The sequence below is a fragment of the Crinia signifera genome, chromosome 4 (genome assembly GCF_055691185.1).
Source record: "Crinia signifera chromosome 4, ASM5569118v1, whole genome shotgun sequence".
Lineage (NCBI taxonomy): Eukaryota > Metazoa > Chordata > Amphibia > Anura > Myobatrachidae > Crinia > Crinia signifera.
The window spans coordinates 320032161-320050814 of record NC_139220.1 but is presented as its reverse complement, the minus strand read 5'-3'; the positions used below and the strand labels follow the sequence as shown (position 1 = coordinate 320050814).

Here is an 18654-nt window from a genome sequence, read left to right as displayed (position 1 = left end):
TATAGATGACTTGTTCATTATGTGGACAAGCAGTGAACAAGCATTAGTAGCTTTCATAGAAACACACAATAGGTCCAACCATCCGGTACAATTTACCTTTGACATAAGCAGAGAGCAGGTACACTACCTGGATGTCCAGGTCAATCTCAAAGAGGGTAGTCTGTCCACCGAATTATACTGTAAACCCACCGACCGGAATACGGTCCTACATGCCAATAGCTTTCATCCGACCAACTTAAAATTCTCACTCCCTTACTCCCAATTCCTCAGAGCAATACGCATATGCTCTGATAGACAGATGGCCATCACGCACATTGACAGGATGATTGACAACTTTGCATTGAGAGGATATATGAGAGGCCACAACTTGCCTTGGCAAAGGCCAAAGCACTCCGGTCCACCCTAATCTGTAAAACCAAAAAGACACTGTCCAATCGGTTCCCTTGGGTCAACCACTACAATGTAGCAAGTAAGGACATTAAAAAGATTACCAATGAGACATGGCCAATAGTTAGCTCTGACCCTGAGCTTAACCTGCAGGACACCAGGGTGATGCCATGCTACAGCCGTGGCAGGAACATATGCGATATTTTAGTCAAGGCTGACATCACGGGTCTCAAACAAGCGACCTCGGAGCAGAGTGGCTTCTTACAATTACGTAAGGGCTGCTTTCGCTGTCTAAACTGCGCGGTATGTCCATCATTGATTACCGGCAGAGATTTCCCGCATCCCCATACCGGCTTTCGTTTCACCATCTGCCACCGAGTCACATGTACGACTAGATTCATTGTATACATTATAACATGTCCGTGTGGACTTAGCTACGTCGGTAAAACCGAGCGTACACTACGCGAGAGGATGGCATCACACAAAACTGCAATCAGGGCAGCGATTACGAGTGGGCATAGTGAGCAACCGGTTGCACGGCATTTCGTGCAATCCGGGCATAGTATCGCTACTCTCAAATACATGAACATCAATTATGAACCGCCCCGTTTGAGATGCGGGGATCGGGGACTTCGCCTCTTACAAAAAGAAGCCCGCTGGATTCACAGACTAGGTACTCTCTCACCCAGGGGCCTCAATGAATCTGCGGGACTTCACTGCTTTCTCTGATATTTATTTCAACTACTGTTGCATTTACTTGCATGACACCATCTGCATTGCGATTGACACGCACCCAGCCCGACGCGTCCCCCCTTGGTTCACTGACACTGTGACGCTTGTGTAGCTACACGCATTGAACAGTTCCGCTATGCATCAGCCCTTTACTATGTGATTATGTGATTATCTGTTTACTTAAAGGTATATGTCACTTTTTGCAGGCTGTCAGAATACTGTAACCATGGTAACCGGCACGACATGATGATGTCATCAGTGGGCGCGTCTGTTCGGGCTCGGCAACCCGTGGGCTTTCACGTGTGATCTGGTGGGGTTATAAGGTATGTTTCTTTATGCTTTCTGTTGTTCCTGATGAAGATGTGATTCTAATACATCGAAAAGGTTTGGACATTTACCTGCGTTGTGTTATTCATTTATTCGCCGTGCGCTACCTGACTCATATATATATATATATATATATATATATATATACAGGGCTATTTTTCAGCCGGAACGCCGTTCCTGAAGCTCAAATTAAAAATGACGTCATCAGCAACGGCGTTCCGGAACCTGCTCCACCCGCATCGCCTGCCCGCACCCCTCTCCCCTGCCCGCTGTTTATGGATGAAGTCCAGGAGAGAGACATGCAGCAGTAACATTCACGTCTCACGCTGGACCACTAGCCAATGGGCGCTTGCGGTCCAGCAGCCAATCAACTGGTGGCTGCTGGACCGTGAGCGCCTATTGGCTAGCGGTCCAGCGGGAGATATGAATTTTAGCAGCATGTCTCTCTCCTGGAGTCCGGGGAGCGGAGCTGGAGGAGGCTCGGGCCGGGGCCTGCAGAGCCACCGGGGTCATGCGAGGCGCAGCGGCAGAGGAGGATGCCGCTTCCTACCGGGTGCTAAGCCTGCTGCTAGGCTGCAGAGCAGAGGCCGGGGAGGAGGCGGCAAGACCCAGGCTCATGGTGTTCCGGGGGGAGGAGGACGCGGAGGCCTCCACGGAGCCAGGGGCCGGAGTGGAGGAGGTGCCCGTGCGAAGAGACCAGCGGTGCCCTGCTAGTGCTGGAGGCGCCCGAGGCCCGGAGGCTGGAAGAGGAGGAGGACGCCGCAGCAGCAGCGGAGGCCGTGGAGGGACAGGCCGGGGCGGCAGCCCGGAGGGGAGCAGGGAGGAAGGGGTCGCTGAGGATTCTCTAGGATCTTCCGGACCAAGAGCTGCGCTGGATCAGGGGCTGCTGCGGACAGGAGAGGATCTGGTGACCTGGGAGGCTCTGGTGGCAGCCTGACTGACATGTCCAGGGAGCGGGAGCTGGACAGGTGAGAGCTTGTGGGCCTGCAACCCTTCATTGAGCATGAAGCCCCTGGCATTGAGCATGTAGGTAAGTGGCACTTAAGTGTCAAATGTGTAATGGGCATCTCTGTGTGGGCCATATGTATAACAAGCATCTCTGTGTGTGGCATATGTATAACGGGCATCTCTGTGTGGGCCATATGTATAACGGGCATCTCTGTGTGTGGCAAATGTTTAATGGGCATCTCTGTATGTAGCATATGTATAACGGGCATCTCAGTGTGTGGCATATGTATAATGGGCATCTCAGTGTGTGGCATATGTATAACGGGCATCTCAGTGTGTGGCATATGTATAACGGGCATCTCAGTCTGTGGCATATGTATAACGGGCATCTCTGTGTGTGACATATGTATAACGTGCATCTCAGTGTGTTGCATATGTTTAATGGGTATCTCAGTGTGTGGCATATGTATAATGGGCATCTCAGTGTGTGGCATATGTATAACGGGCATCTATGTGTGTGGCATATGTATAACAGGCATCTCTGTGTGTGGCATATGTATAACGGGCATCTCTGTGTGTGGCATATTTTTAATAGGCATCTCTGTATGTGGCATATGTATAACGGGCATCTCAGTGTGTGGCATATGTATAACGGGCATCTCAGTGTATGGCATATGTATAACGGGCATCTCTGTAAGTGGCATATGTATAATGGGCATCTCAGTGTGTGGCAAAGGTATAATGGGCATCTCAGTGTGTGGCATATGTATAATGGCCATCACGGTGTGTGGCATATGTATAATTGGGCATCACGGTTCGTAGCATATGTATAATTGGGCATCACGGTGTGTGGCATATGTATAATTGGGCATCACGGTGTGTGGCATATGTATAATGGCCATCATGATGTGTGGCATACAGTATGTATAATTGGGCATCACGGTGTGTGGCATATGTATAATGGTCATCACGGTGTGTGGCATATGTATAATGACCATCACGGTGTGTGGCATATGTATAATGGCTATCACGGTGTGTGGCATATGTATAATTGGGCATCACGGTGTGTGGCATATGTATAATGGCCATCACGATGTGTGGCATACAGTATGTATAATTGGGCATCACGGTGTGTGGCATATGTATAATGGGCATCACAGTGTGTGGCATATGTATAATTGGGCATCACGGTGTGTGGCATATGTATAATTGATCATCACGGTGTGTGGCATATGTATAATTGGGCATCACGTTGTGTGGAACATGAATAATTGGGCATCACGGTGTGTGGAATATGTATAATGGGCATCTCAGTGTGTGGCATATGTATAATGGCCATCACGGTGTGTGGCATATGTATAATTGGGCATCACGGTTCGTAGCATATGTATAATTGGGCATCACGGTGTGTGGCATATGTATAATTGGGCATCACGGTGTGTGGCATATGTATAATGGCCATCATGATGTGTGGCATACAGTGTGTATAATTGGGCATCACGGTGTGTGGCATATGTATAATGGTCATCACGGTGTGTGGCATATGTATAATGACCATCACGGTGTGTGGCATATGTATAATGGCTATCACGGTGTGTGGCATATGTATAATTGGGCATCACGGTGTGTGGCATATGTATAATGGCCATCACGATGTGTGGCATACAGTATGTATAATTGGGCATCACGGTGTGTGGCATATGTATAATTGGGCATCACGGTGTGTGGCATATGTATAATTGGGCATCACGGTGTGTGGCATATGTATAATTGAGCATCACGGTGTGTGGCATATGTATAATTGGGCATCACGGTGTGTGGCATATGTATAATTGGGCATCACGGTGTGTGGCATATGTATAATTGGGCATCACGGTGTGTGGAATATGTATAATGGCCATCACGGTGTGTGGCATATGTATAATTGAGCATCACGGTGTGTGGCATATGTATAATTGGGCATCACGGTGTGTGGCATATGTATAATTGGGCATCACGGTGTGTGGCATATGTATAATTGGGCATCACGGTGTGTGGAATATGTATAATGGGAATCTCTGTGTGTGGCATATGTATAATAAGCGTTACGGAGTGGGGTATATGTATAATGGGCCAGTGGCAGTAACATAACACTGGTTGCAATATAATGCAGGTTGCAAAACTGCGGTATAAAGTAGTCTTTTCCTGCAATGCTGTGCCCCTTGCAGTGAGGCTACACCCCTGTTTTTTGAGCGCGTGCCTAAGGCGCGAGCATATTGTCCACTTTGCTGCTGGGGATTGTTATGTTACAGCCACTGTTGGGAGGAATTATATGTAGTTTTTTATGTAATGCCCCGCCCCTTTTGTAGCTCCTCCCACATAGTCGCCCACTTTCTGCCCCGCCCACAGTTCCTGAACCTATTTTCCTACAAAAATAGCACTGATATATATTATATATATATATATATATATATATATATATATATATATATATATATATATATACACACACACATATATACACACACACACACATATATACACACACACACCATGTTATTTGACATCTCTGGAGCTGTACCTTTATGGATATTAATATTGATCTAGTGAGATTTTTTTTTGTTATAACATTTTATTTTCTTGCATTTTTCCACATATAAACATAGAAAGGACATTTACAGTTCATGGTTCCTGCTTGTTTCATCACATTGAAATTTAACTCACAAAAACATATTATTCACATTATTCGCAATTTGACTCCTCTTTCCTCTAACTCCAATTTCTGTCTTTATCCTTTATAAACATATTATATATATCCACATGGTTTAGTAACCGCATTCATATCTGGGGTTTTATCCGTCTCATGATACTTCGTTATTTTGATGAGGAGCCTCCTCCGATATTTTTATCATATCGACTAATACAGTGGTTCTCAAACTGCTATAAGCACATGAATAAGAACAGCATGCCCCTTTACAGAATAAAATTCCGGATTTTTTGACACCAAAAAAACTTTATTTTAAAAGTTCACTTTCCACTTCACCATGAAAAGATGGCGATTTGCTACACGGTGACACGTGGCGAAAATCACTTAGAAAGATGGCGAAAAGTGCACGTTGAATAGGGTGATTCACTTTCTGACCCAAAAAATCACCTTCCAATGAATTCGCTGTGAAACATGGCGAATTGGCCTCATTAAGGGGTGAATTTATGAAGCTTGGAGAAGTGATATCTATCCCCATAAAGAACGTTATGAGCAAGGTGATAATGGTTCAGCCAATCAGCTCTTACCTGTCAATTTACATATTGTAGCTGATTGGCCAAACCATTATCACCTTGCTCATAACGTTCTTTATGGGGATAGATAACACTTCTCCAAGCTTCATAAATTCACCCCTAAATACTGCCCTATGTGTTTTCTAGAGTGGTGCTCTCTACATTTCCTCCTAATACGATGTGACACCCTCTGTGTACAATACTATTTTATTGCTTGTGTACCTCCCATTCCCTCCCCCCGCCTCCCTCCCCCCCCCCCCCCCCCCGCCTTTCCATCTTCTTCTATTTCATATAATTTCCTTGGATTTTATTTGGATGCAGCATACCCTCCAACATTTTAAGGGTAGAAATCGGTACACATTCGAGAAGGGGGCATGGCCTTGGATAAAGTGGGCGTGGCCACACCCCCTTTCCGAATGTTCACTGGGCATTTTTGCACCCCCCACCATCCACATCTACCACACGCACAGCAACACTGCAGGCACTGCTTGCTGGTGGGTGCGTGGGACGAAGAGAGTGCTTCTTCATCCGGCCTCCAGCTCTTTTAATATAAAGCCTGCCAGCCTGGGATCTTGAAGTTCCTGGAGGGGAGGAGCTGCGCTGCGCACTGTAGATAATGGATGGAGTCATACTCGGGAGGCAGGCAAGGTTCCTGGCCGGCACCCGGCCCCTCTATTAGGGTCGCGGGCAGAAGACACGTCACGCCCGCGACCAGACACTTGAGCCCAGGCCCAGTCAGCGTCACAGCCACCCAGCCCCCCTGTGGTCACGGTCGGATGTGACACATCACGCCCGCGACCAGAAAACGGCACAGTCACGGAGCGGGAGCAACAGTGGATGCTGTTAAAGCTCCGCTCCTCCTTTCTTTGACCCCAGGAGCCGGACTCCAGAGACAATAGAGACAATGGCGACTCCATTGCATCTGGCAGACAAATACCGGTACAATCGGTACATCCGTTTTTAGCTGGTACAGACCGTAAAAAAACGGTACTGTACTGGCTAAATCGGTACAGTTGGAGGGTATGATGCATTATATTTTTACCCCCCTTTATTACTTATTTCTTTCAGTGCTGTAAAAGGATAGATACTCCCAGTACATGAATGCTGGTCTCATCCCCATGTTAATTCTTAAATTATAAAAAAGAAACCTTATTTGCATGTATTTCTTTATATTTCAGTCCTTATGCTACTTTCCCCTGAGCACATTTCTGTAATTGTCCTTCTCTACCACAAACAAAACTACATAGGATCACACATAAGGACAAGGGACACATCAAACACGGGGGACTCATTGCCTTCTAACCCTTATGATTCATAATTGCCTATAAGTACTGCCATCAAAATGTCATACTGTTCACCTCAAGCTGTTCCATCTGCCTCCTTATTGCCCAGGTGGTGTTATCGTACAGCCGCATCACATTCTCTCTTACACTACGCTACATAATCCCCATTTTTTGTAGAATTTAATAATACCCATTTCTATAGCCGGTAGAGTAGCTTTCCTTTCCATATATATCATTCTTAGAATCAGGGTTTCAGTTCCCTTATGGGCGGCGCTGATCGCTTGATCCAGTGGTATAATATTAGCTTATTTGCTACCCCCACAATCACTGTCAGTGTTGGTATCATTTTCCTATTTCCTGGGCCTAAATCCCATCTTTGCATGTAGAACAGAAGGCGTGCCTGTGGGTCTTTGACAAGTCTTAATGAAAACAGGTGGTCTAGTGAGGTTGTGTCTGTGACGGTGATTCTAACAATATCAAACAATAATATGGGGACTGCAATATCCTAACATTTATGAAAATACATAATGTGAATGTGTTAGGAATATCACAATGATTGTAAGTAATGCATCACGATCGCCATTAATCAATTTCTGATTCTTTCATGAAGCTAAACTACGAAAACTGCGTATTTAAATGACGTACATGATGATCGCGAGGCATTAGCAACATAGATGTGCAAACTCAACTTCCACAAGCTGTATATTACACATCTCAGTACCGGCACCAGCAGAACAGCTGTATATTACACATCTCAGTACCGGAACCAGCAGAACAGCTGTATATTACAGAGCTCAGTACCAGCACCAGCAGAACAGCTGTATATTACACATCTCAGTACCAGCACCAGTAGTACAGCTGTATATTACAGAGCTCAGTACCAGCACCAGCAGAACAGCTGTATATTACACATCTAGTACCGGAACCAGCAGAACAGCTGTATATTACACATCTCAGTACCGGCACCAGCAGAACAGCTGTATATTACACATCTCAGTACCGGCACCAGCAGAACAGCTGTATATTACACATCTCAGTACCGGCACCAGCAGAACAGCTGTATATTACAGAGCTCAGTACCGGCACCAGCAGAACAGCTGTATATTACAGAGCTCAGTACCGGCACCAGCAGAACAGCTGTATATTACACATCTCAGTACCGGCACCAGCAGAACAGCTGTATATTACACATCTCAGTACCGGCACCAGCAGAACAGCTGTATATTACACATCTCAGTACCGGAACCAGCAGAACAGCTGTATATTACAGAGCTCAGTACCAGCACCAGCAGAACAGCTGTATATTACAGAGCTCAGTACCGGAACCAGCAGAACAGCTGTATATTACACATCTCAGTACCAGCACCAGTAGAACAGCTGTATATTACACATCTCAGTACCGGCACCAGCAGAACAGCTGTATATTACACATCTCAGTACAGGCACCAGCAGAACAGCTGTATATTACAGAGCTCAGTGCCAGCACCAGCAGAACAGCTGTATATTACAGAGCTCAGTACCTGCACCAGCAGAACAGCTGTATATTACAGAGCTCAGTACCAGCACCAGCAGAACAGCTGTATATTACACATCTCAGTACCGAAACCAGCAGAACAGCTGTATATTACACATCTAGTACCGGAACCAGCAGAACAGCTGTATATTACACATCTCAGTACCGGAACCAGCAGAACAGCTGTATATTACACATCTCAGTACCGGAACCAGCAGAACAGCTGTATATTACACATCTCAGTACCGGCACCAGCAGAACAGCTGTATATTACACATCTCCGTGCCGGCACCAGCAGAACAGCTGTATATTACACATCTCAGTACCGGCACCAGCAGAACAGCTGTATATTACACATCTCAGTACCGGCACCAGCAGAACAGCTGTATATTACACATCTCCGTGCCGGCACCAGCAGAACAGCTGTATATTACACATCTCAGTACCAGCACCAGTAGAACAGCTGTATATTACACATCTCCGTACCGGCACCAGCAGAACAGCTGTATATTACACATCTCAGTACCAGCACCAGCAGACCAGCTGTATATTACACATCTCAGTACTGGAACCAGCAGAACAGCTGTATATTACACATCTCAGTACCAGCACCAGTAGAATAGCTGTATATTACACATCTAGTACCGGAACCAGCAGAACAGCTGTATATTACACATCTCAGTACCGGCACCAGCAGAACAGCTGTATATTACACATCTCAGTACCAGCACCAGTAGAACAGCTGTATATTACACATCTCAGTCCCGACACCAGTAGAACAGCTGTATATTACACATCTCAGTACCGGAACCAGCATAACAGCTGTATATTACACATCTCAGTACCAGCACCAGTAGTACAGCTGTATATTACACATCTCCGTACCGGCACCAGCAGAACAGCTGTATATTACACATCTCAGTACCAGCACCAGTAGTACAGCTGTATATTACACAGCTCCGCACCGGCACCAGCAGAACAGCTGTATATTACACATCTCCTTACCTGCAACAGTAGAACAGCTGTATATTACAGTGCTCAGTACCGTCACCGGCATAAAAGCTGTATATTACACATCTCAGTACCGGCACCAGCAGAACAGCTGTATATTACAGAGATCAGTACCAGCACCAGCAGAACAGCTGTATATTACACATCTCAGTACCGGAACCAGCAGAACAGCTGTATATTACAGAGCTCAGTACCGGCACCAGCAAAACAGCTGTATATTACAGAGCTCAGTACCAGCACCAGCAGAACAGCTGTATATTACACATCTCAGTACCGGAACCAGCAGAACAGCTGTATATTACACATCTCCGTACCGGCACCAGTAGAACAGCTGTATATTACAGAGCTCAGTACCAGCACCAGCAGAACAGCTGTATATTACACATCTCCGTACCGGCACCAGCAGAACATCTGTATATTACCCATCTCAGTACCGGAACCAGCAGAACAGCTGTATATTACACATCTCCGTACCGGCACCAGCAGAACAGCTGTATATTACACATCTCAGTACCAGTACCAGTAGAACAGCTGTATATTACAGAGCTCAGTACCAGCAGAACAGCTGTATATTACCCATCTCAGTACCGGAACCAGCAGAACAGCTGTATATTACACATCTCCGTACCGGCACCAGCAGAACAGCTGTATATTACACATCACAGTACCGGCACCAGTAGAACAGCTGTATATTACAGAGCTCAGTACCAGCAGAACAGCTGTATATTACACATCTCAGTACCGGCACCAGTAGAACAGCTGTATATTACAGAGCTCAGTACCGGCACCAGCAGAACAGCTGTATATTACACATCTCAGTACCGGAACCAGCAGAACAGCTGTATATTACACATCTCCGTACCGGCACCAGTAGAACAGCTGTATATTACACATCTCCGTACCGGCACCAGTAGAACAGCTATGTATTACAGAGCTCAGTACCAGCACCAGCAGAACAGCTGTGTATTACAGAGCTCAGTAGCGGCACCAGCAGAACAGCTGTATATTACAGAGCTCAGTACCAGCACCAGTAGAACAGCTGTATATTACAGAGCTCAGTACCGGCACCAGTAGAACAGCTGTATATTACAGAGCTCAGTACCGGCACCAGTAGAACAGCTGTATATTACAGAGCTCAGTACCGGCACCAGCAAAACAGCTGTATATTACAGAGCTCAGTACCAGCACCAGTAGAACAGCTGTATATTACACATCTCAGTACCGGCACCAGTAGAACAGCTGTATATTACAGAGCTCAGTACCAGCACCAGTAGAACAGCTGTATATTACAGAGCTCAGTACCGGAACCAGTAGAACAGCTGTATATTACACATTTCAGTACCGACACCAGTAGAACAGCTGTATATTACAGAGCTCAGTACCAGCACCAGTAGAACAGCTGTATATTACACATCTCCTTACCTGCAACAGTAGAACAGCTGTATATTACAGTGCTCAGTACCGTCACCGGCATAAAAGCTGTATATTACACATCTCAGTACCGGCACCAGCAGAACAGCTGTATATTACAGAGATCAGTACCAGCACCAGCAGAACAGCTGTATATTACACATCTCAGTACCGGAACCAGCAGAACAGCTGTATATTACAGAGCTCAGTACCGGCACCAGCAAAACAGCTGTATATTACAGAGCTCAGTACCAGCACCAGCAGAACAGCTGTATATTACACATCTCAGTACCGGAACCAGCAGAACAGCTGTATATTACACATCTCCGTACCGGCACCAGTAGAACAGCTGTATATTACAGAGCTCAGTACCAGCACCAGCAGAACAGCTGTATATTACACATCTCCGTACCGGCACCAGCAGAACATCTGTATATTACCCATCTCAGTACCGGAACCAGCAGAACAGCTGTATATTACACATCTCCGTACCGGCACCAGCAGAACAGCTGTATATTACACATCTCAGTACCAGTACCAGTAGAACAGCTGTATATTACAGAGCTCAGTACCAGCAGAACAGCTGTATATTACCCATCTCAGTACCGGAACCAGCAGAACAGCTGTATATTACACATCTCCGTACCGGCACCAGCAGAACAGCTGTATATTACACATCACAGTACCGGCACCAGTAGAACAGCTGTATATTACAGAGCTCAGTACCAGCAGAACAGCTGTATATTACACATCTCAGTACCGGCACCAGTAGAACAGCTGTATATTACAGAGCTCAGTACCGTCACCAGCAGAACAGCTGTATATTACACATCTCAGTACCGGAACCAGCAGAACAGCTGTATATTACACATCTCCGTACCGGCACCAGTAGAACAGCTGTATATTACACATCTCCGTACCGGCACCAGTAGAACAGCTATGTATTACAGAGCTCAGTACCAGCACCAGCAGAACAGCTGTGTATTACAGAGCTCAGTACCGGCACCAGCAGAACAGCTGTATATTACAGAGCTCAGTACCAGCACCAGTAGAACAGCTGTATATTACAGAGCTCAGTACCGGCACCAGTAGAACAGCTGTATATTACAGAGCTCAGTACCGGCACCAGTAGAACAGCTGTATATTACAGAGCTCAGTACCGGCACCAGCAAAACAGCTGTATATTACAGAGCTCAGTACCAGCACCAGTAGAACAGCTGTATATTACACATCTCAGTACCGGCACCAGTAGAACAGCTGTATATTACAGAGCTCAGTACCAGCACCAGTAGAACAGCTGTATATTACAGAGCTCAGTACCGGAACCAGTAGAACAGCTGTATATTACACATTTCAGTACCGACACCAGTAGAACAGCTGTATATTACAGAGCTCAGTACCAGCACCAGTAGAACAGCTGTATATTACAGAGCTCAGTACCAGCACCAGTAGAACAGTTTTATATTACAGAGCTCAGTACCGGCACCAGGAGAACAGCTGTATATTACACATCTCAGTACCGGCACCAGTAGAAAATCTGTATATTACACATCTAATTACCGGCCCCAGTAGAACAGCTGTATATTACAGAGCTCAGTACCGGCACCAGTAGAACAGCTGTATATTACAGAGCTCAGTACCGTCACCAGTAGAACAGCTGTATATTACAGAATTCAGTATCGGCACCAGCAGAAAAGCTGTATATTACACATCTCAGTACCGGCAACAGTAGAACAGCTGTATATTACAGAGCTCAGTACCGGCACCAGTAGAACAGCTGTATATTACAGAGCTCAGTACCGGCACTGGCAGAACAGCTGTATATTACAGAGCTCAGTACCGACACCAGCAGAACAGCTGTATATTACACATCTCAGTACCGGCACCAGTAGAACAGCTGTATATTACAGAGCTCAGTACTGGCACCAGTAGAACAGCTGTACATTACCGAGCTTAGTTTCAGCATTAGTAGAAAAGCTGTATACTGTATTACAGAGCTCAGTACCGGCACCGGCAGAACAGCTGTATATTACAGAGCTCAGTACCGGCACCAGTAGAACAGTTGTATATTACAGAGCTCAATATTGGCACCGGCAGAACAGTTGTATATTACAGAGCTCAGTACCGGCACCAGTAGAACAGCTGTATATTACAGAGCTCAGTACCGGCACCGGCAGAACAGCTGTATATTACACATCTCAGTAACGGCACCTGTAGACCAGCTCTATATTACAGAGCTCAGTACCGGCACTAGCAGAACAGCTGTATATTACAGAGATCAGTACCGGTACCAGTAGAACAGCTGTATATTACTGAGCTCAGTACCGTAAACAGTAGAACAGCTGTGTATTACAGAGCTCAGTACCGGCACCGGCAGAACAGCTGTATATTACTGAGCTCAGTACCGGCACTAGTAGAACAGCTGTAAAGTACAGAGCTCTTTACCGGCACCGGCAGAACAGCTGTATATTACAGAGCTCCATACTGGCACCTGCAGAACAGCTGTATATTATAGAGCTCAATACCAGTACCGGCACTAGCAGAACAGCTGTACATTACAGAGGTCAGTACCAGCACCAGCAGTACAGCTGTATATTACAGAGCTCAGTGCCGGCACCAGCAGAACAGCTGTATATTACAGAGCGTAGTACCGGCACCAGCAGAACAGCTGTATATTACAGAACTCAGTACCGGCACCAGCAGAACAGCTGTATATTACAGAGCTCAGTATCGGCACCAGCAGAACAGCTGTATATTACAGAGCTCAGTACCGGCACCTGCAGAACAGCTGTATATTACAGAGCTCAGTACCGGCACCAGCAGAACAGCTGTATATTACATAGCTCAGTACCGGCACCAGCAGTACAGCTGTATATTACAGAGCTCAGTACTGGCACCAGTAGAACAGCTGTATATTACAGAGATCAGTACTAGCACCAGCAGAACAGCTGTATATTACAGAGCTCAGTACCGGCACCAGCAGAACAGCTGTATATTACAGAGCTCAGTACCATCAGCTCCATCGCCACTGTATGTTGTTATATTGCAACTCTAGTTCCTAACAGACAGTTCATCCCAGGGAAAAAGTGCCCCAAATCCACTTGTCAGACCGCTCCAGACTATCAGGACTGATTCATACAAAACACTTCTCACACTAGGAAAAAATTGTATCCATTGAATGCATATTGTGGTGTTACAAGTTACTTTAATTATATATGAAAGACACTGCATTCAGGCCCTCAGAGTGACTCAAGGTATTAATAAGTATTGTCTTTCTAGTAACACTCTACCCGCATTCACAGCATTTTTCGATTCTCTCCTGTGTGACGTCTCTGATGTACAACAAGCTGTGTCTTCTGGGAAAAACCTTTGCTGCATTTAGAACATTTATATGGTTTCTCTCCTGTGTGAGTCCTATGATGTAGGACAAGAAGTGACTTATTGGAAAAACATTTGCTGCATTCAGAACATTTATATGGCTTATCTCCTGTGTGACTCCTCTGATGTAGGACAAGATGTGACTTATTGGAAAAACATTTGCTGCATTCAGAACATTTATATGGCTTCTCTCCTGTGTGACTCCTCTGATGTAGGACAAGATGTGACTTCTGGGAAAATTTTTTGCTGCATTCAGAACATTTATATGGCTTCTCTCCTGTGTGACTCCTCTGATGTAGGACAAGATTTGACTTCTGAAAAAAACATTTGGTGCATTCAGAACATTTATATGGTTTCTCTCCTGTGTGTATCCCCTGATGTTTGACAAGCTCTGACTTCTGAGAAAAACATTTGCTGCATTCAGAACAATTATATGGCTTCTCTCCTGTGTGACTCCTCTGATGTACAACAAGCTTAACCATCTGGGAAAAACATTTGCTGCATTCAGAGCATTTATATGGTTTCTCTCCTGTGTGACTCATCTGATGTATAACAAGATTTGACTCAAAGGAAAAACATTTGCTGCATTCAGAACATTTATATGGTTTCTCTCCTGTGTGAATTCTATGATGCCGGACAAGACTTAACCTAAGGGAAAAACCTTTGCTGCATTCAGAACATGTATATGGCTTCTCTCCTGTGTGACTCCTCTGATGTTGGACAAGATGTGCCTTCTGGGAAAAACATTTGCTGCATTCAGAGCATTTATATGGCTTTTCTCCTGTGTGACTCCTCTGATGTATAATAAGAGGTGACTTCTGGGAAAAACATTTGCTGCATTCAGAACATTTATATGGCTTCTCTCCAGTGTGACTCCTCTGATGTATGAGAAGATGTGATTTACATGTAAAGCCTTTGTCACACTCAGAGCACACATGTGGTTTCTCTCCTGTGTGACTCATCATGTATGAGGTGAGAAACAAATTAGTTGCTGAAGGTATCGTCTATCCAGAAAATAAAATTGCTTTTGTTCCTCCTCCTGAGGTGTAAGGAGATATGATGTATTTAGTTGGCTTGATCGGAGAACAATGTCCCTTTCCACGTCGTCTTAGTTAGAATCCTGCTCCTTATATGTCCTGTAAGAAAGTTAATATATAAAAGCATAATGGTTACCAGGATAACACTACTTTTATTGTATAAGAAATATATTTATACACAATAACAAGTATCAGTCACTGATTATATATTCGTGTACAGACGTGTCCACATACATCCAGCCTCCTTGTGCGTTAAACAGTCCTTCTAGTCCTGCCATGAAATTCGTTGCAAAGCGCTAGGGGCATGATCTTGGCAGCGTGGGAGTAGAACAGGACAGGCCAACCTGTGGCTCTCCAGATGTTGTGAAACTACAAACCCCATCATGCCTTGCCACAGTTTTGCTATACGGGCGCGTTAAAACTGTGGCAAGGCATGATGGGATTTGTAGTTTCACAACATCTGGAGAGCCACAGGTTGGCCTGTCCTGGAGTAGAAGCAAGAGCTCCCTGGCTGATATTCCCATCCTGATAGCTGCAGGGCGGGAAGCTCCGGCAGACATCGACGTGAGGGGAAAGCAGCCAATACCTGCACCCGCTGCTGTGTAACGCTCCCCCGAGCTGCCATGCAAGGGAGCCGAGGGCCCAGTGGTCATCTCTGAGGCTGCATGAGCACATTGCTTACCAGCCGCCAGGAACCATAATTCTGTAAGGAGCTAGGTGGTCGTGCCAGCAGGAGACAGTGCCAGACGCCTGGAAGTAGTGGGCTGTTGTAGTCCGCAGGAGAAGGTGTTATTACCAAGATGTTGCTGCGGGGCATAAGTTGCGTCTTTACCGACACCTTTATTCTTAAACTGCATAGTCTGTGTTTATTGTCAGCGGATAAGATCAGTTTAGTGTTGGCTAAGTTACCGGAGGGCTAGAGGGCTCTGTGTTGTACCATCTAGACAGAGCGGGGCATTGTATTTGTTGCCAAGGGAGATTGCCAGCGAGATTGTGCTGGCTCCTGAAGCCCTTCATGGATCTAAACTGTAGAATTCAGCTTGCCATTAAAATAGAACTGCAGAAAGCTACTGTAACATCATTTTGGAGTGACATAGACTAAGATAGCCAAGTCCCCTAGTACAGAAATGTAATACTGACATTGTGTGTGTGTGTGTGTGTATGGAGACACCAGCACCGCACTTGGCAGTTATCCTGGGGAAAATCTGCAATAGCACAGCTGCAGCCCAGCAAGAAAGATATGCCTGCGCACAAGCCAGAAACAACTCACAAACACCCTCGACCCCACCACATACCACCCCCTCCAAGGGCAATAGCCCACCGAGGACCCCTGAAATTACACTTCAGCAGGTTCTCGAGGCCATAAACAGCAGCAAGCAATGCTTAACCACAAAAAAACAGGATTTTAATTACCTATTTCGTCAGGACAGATTCCCAACAGACATTGGTCAGTTATAATTACTCATGCACAAACTCCAACCTTGGATTTCAATTTATCTTGTGCAAAACCATAGTATTAGAGGTGGATACCGTGTATAAATCATTTTTGCCAGTGATTTAATGACGACACTAACATTTAAATTGTTGTAGAAATGTATTCATGTATGTACTTATTTAATTGTGGTGACGTTTCTCTCTTTTTTTAGAGTTGTTTAATAAAAGTTATATTTTAGTTCACTCATAACACATTAATTTAAAAGCTTCCCTCAAAAACCCTTACTGTTCTGCCTTTGTCCTCCTCGGGACAACCCCCCTTTTTTCTGTTAGCTTTATTGCTGAACTATTTTGGGAGCACCTCCAACCAAGCACCCTAGCGGTACCAGAGCCTAATTAGGTCCTATGTTGGTCTTTTGAATAATAAAAACATATCACCTTTATTAATTTAGAGCCTGTGAAATCCTTCCCTTCCTATACTGTTACTCCTGTGTCCTCAAGGTGGAGCACAGCTGTTGCTTAATTAAACCAATTAGCTCTTGGCCTGGTGTGTCAGGCTACATACCTGTAGTAAGTCTCCTTGATAAGGGGGCTGGTTTGCCTTGGATATTGTGATTGGGAGTTTATCTCCCATGCTGCTATTGTGCCTTGGCTATTGTGATTGCCCTTTATCTCCCATGCTGCCTTTTACCCAGACGCCGGTGATTTTCCTTGTGTAGCCTGTCCTATTCTGTTTTGCCTGTCAGCTTCTGGTGCAAGCCTGAAGTCGGTGTCCTTGCTGTGCATCTGGGATTGTGTTGCAGAGGAGACCAAGTTTCTTCCTGTTCCCTGGTACCCAATCAATGAGGGAGAGAGGGTAGGGGGGATTGGAGGTCCGCACACAACTGGGTCATATCCCTTTAGTAATTTTAGGGATTTGTATGTATTTGGGCTGCCTTTATTGAAAATAATCTGGCGGGGGTGCTATCCGGGCAAAGGTTAGGACAATAGTTTGTAGGGGAAAGAGAAAGATTTGCACAGTAGATGCACACCAAAGGAGAAAGATATTTGAAGAAGAAATTTTTGGTTTGTTACTGTTTTAAAACGTAAACTTTTATTAGATAGTTTGAATAAAAAGAAGAGAGGACACTGTCCTGTGCAAACTTTTAACACATAGGATTGCACAGGATAACCTCCTTCTGCGGCTTGTGAAAATATTTTCAGAGGTTAAAACTTTTTAGACATACATACACACAACATATAATGTGAAGTGCAAATACACACAAGAAAGAAATAGTGTTTTTAGTGATTAAAAGAGTTTCCCTTGGACAATTTGGCAGTGCTGTGAATATTTATATTTTATAAATCTTTATTTTTCAGCACTATTTGGAGAAATACCCCTATGAGAAGAAAGAATCTAGTATCACTTCTTTGGGATTTGGTCCCCACTTGCAATGGGTTTTGTACCAATAAATGGATTTTAATGTGGTTAGGTATTTAATTTTTAACACGCTAAATCCATTCTTTGGTGTGCATCTATTGTGCAAATCTTTCTCTTTCCCCTACAAACTATTGTTCCCTGGTACCGGCTACTGATGTCCTGACCCAGACCTGTACAGAGAGAAGTGTCCTTGTACCATCTAGGCATTTGTATTCTCTGCTAATTGCAGTATTATCTATGTGCAAACTTATGTGGTGTCTCTCTGGTATTCCCACAAGCTATCCTCAGTGTTATGGTGGGAGCCAGTTCCGTGTTATTACATCTTGCTGCAGAACTGCATGTATACGTCTAACTGTTGGAGTATTGTGTAATTATTAACATCTTTATGCATTGTTGCATCCAGGGTAGTGTGGTGGGAAACTGTATCTTTGCTCCCTACTTCACTATCTTTCTAATTGATCCAGCTAGGGATCATTAGTCAAAACAAGTGTACGTTGGGCTGCTGGAGAATTCCCCTGT

General features: G+C 45.1%; 1 protein-coding gene across 1 annotated transcript in view; it reads right to left on the bottom strand.

The window, feature by feature from the left end:
* Nucleotides 1-14051: 14051 nt before the first annotated feature.
* The window catches only part of LOC146073381 (uncharacterized), a 54604-nt gene continuing 50001 nt past the window's right edge, over nt 14052-18654 (bottom strand). Inside the window, exon 4 of the mRNA XM_083180560.1 lies at nt 14052-15248. Within this exon, the coding sequence (XP_083036686.1) occupies nt 14163-15248 (1086 nt within the window). The 3' untranslated portion in view covers nt 14052-14162. The remainder of the gene's footprint in view (nt 15249-18654) is intronic.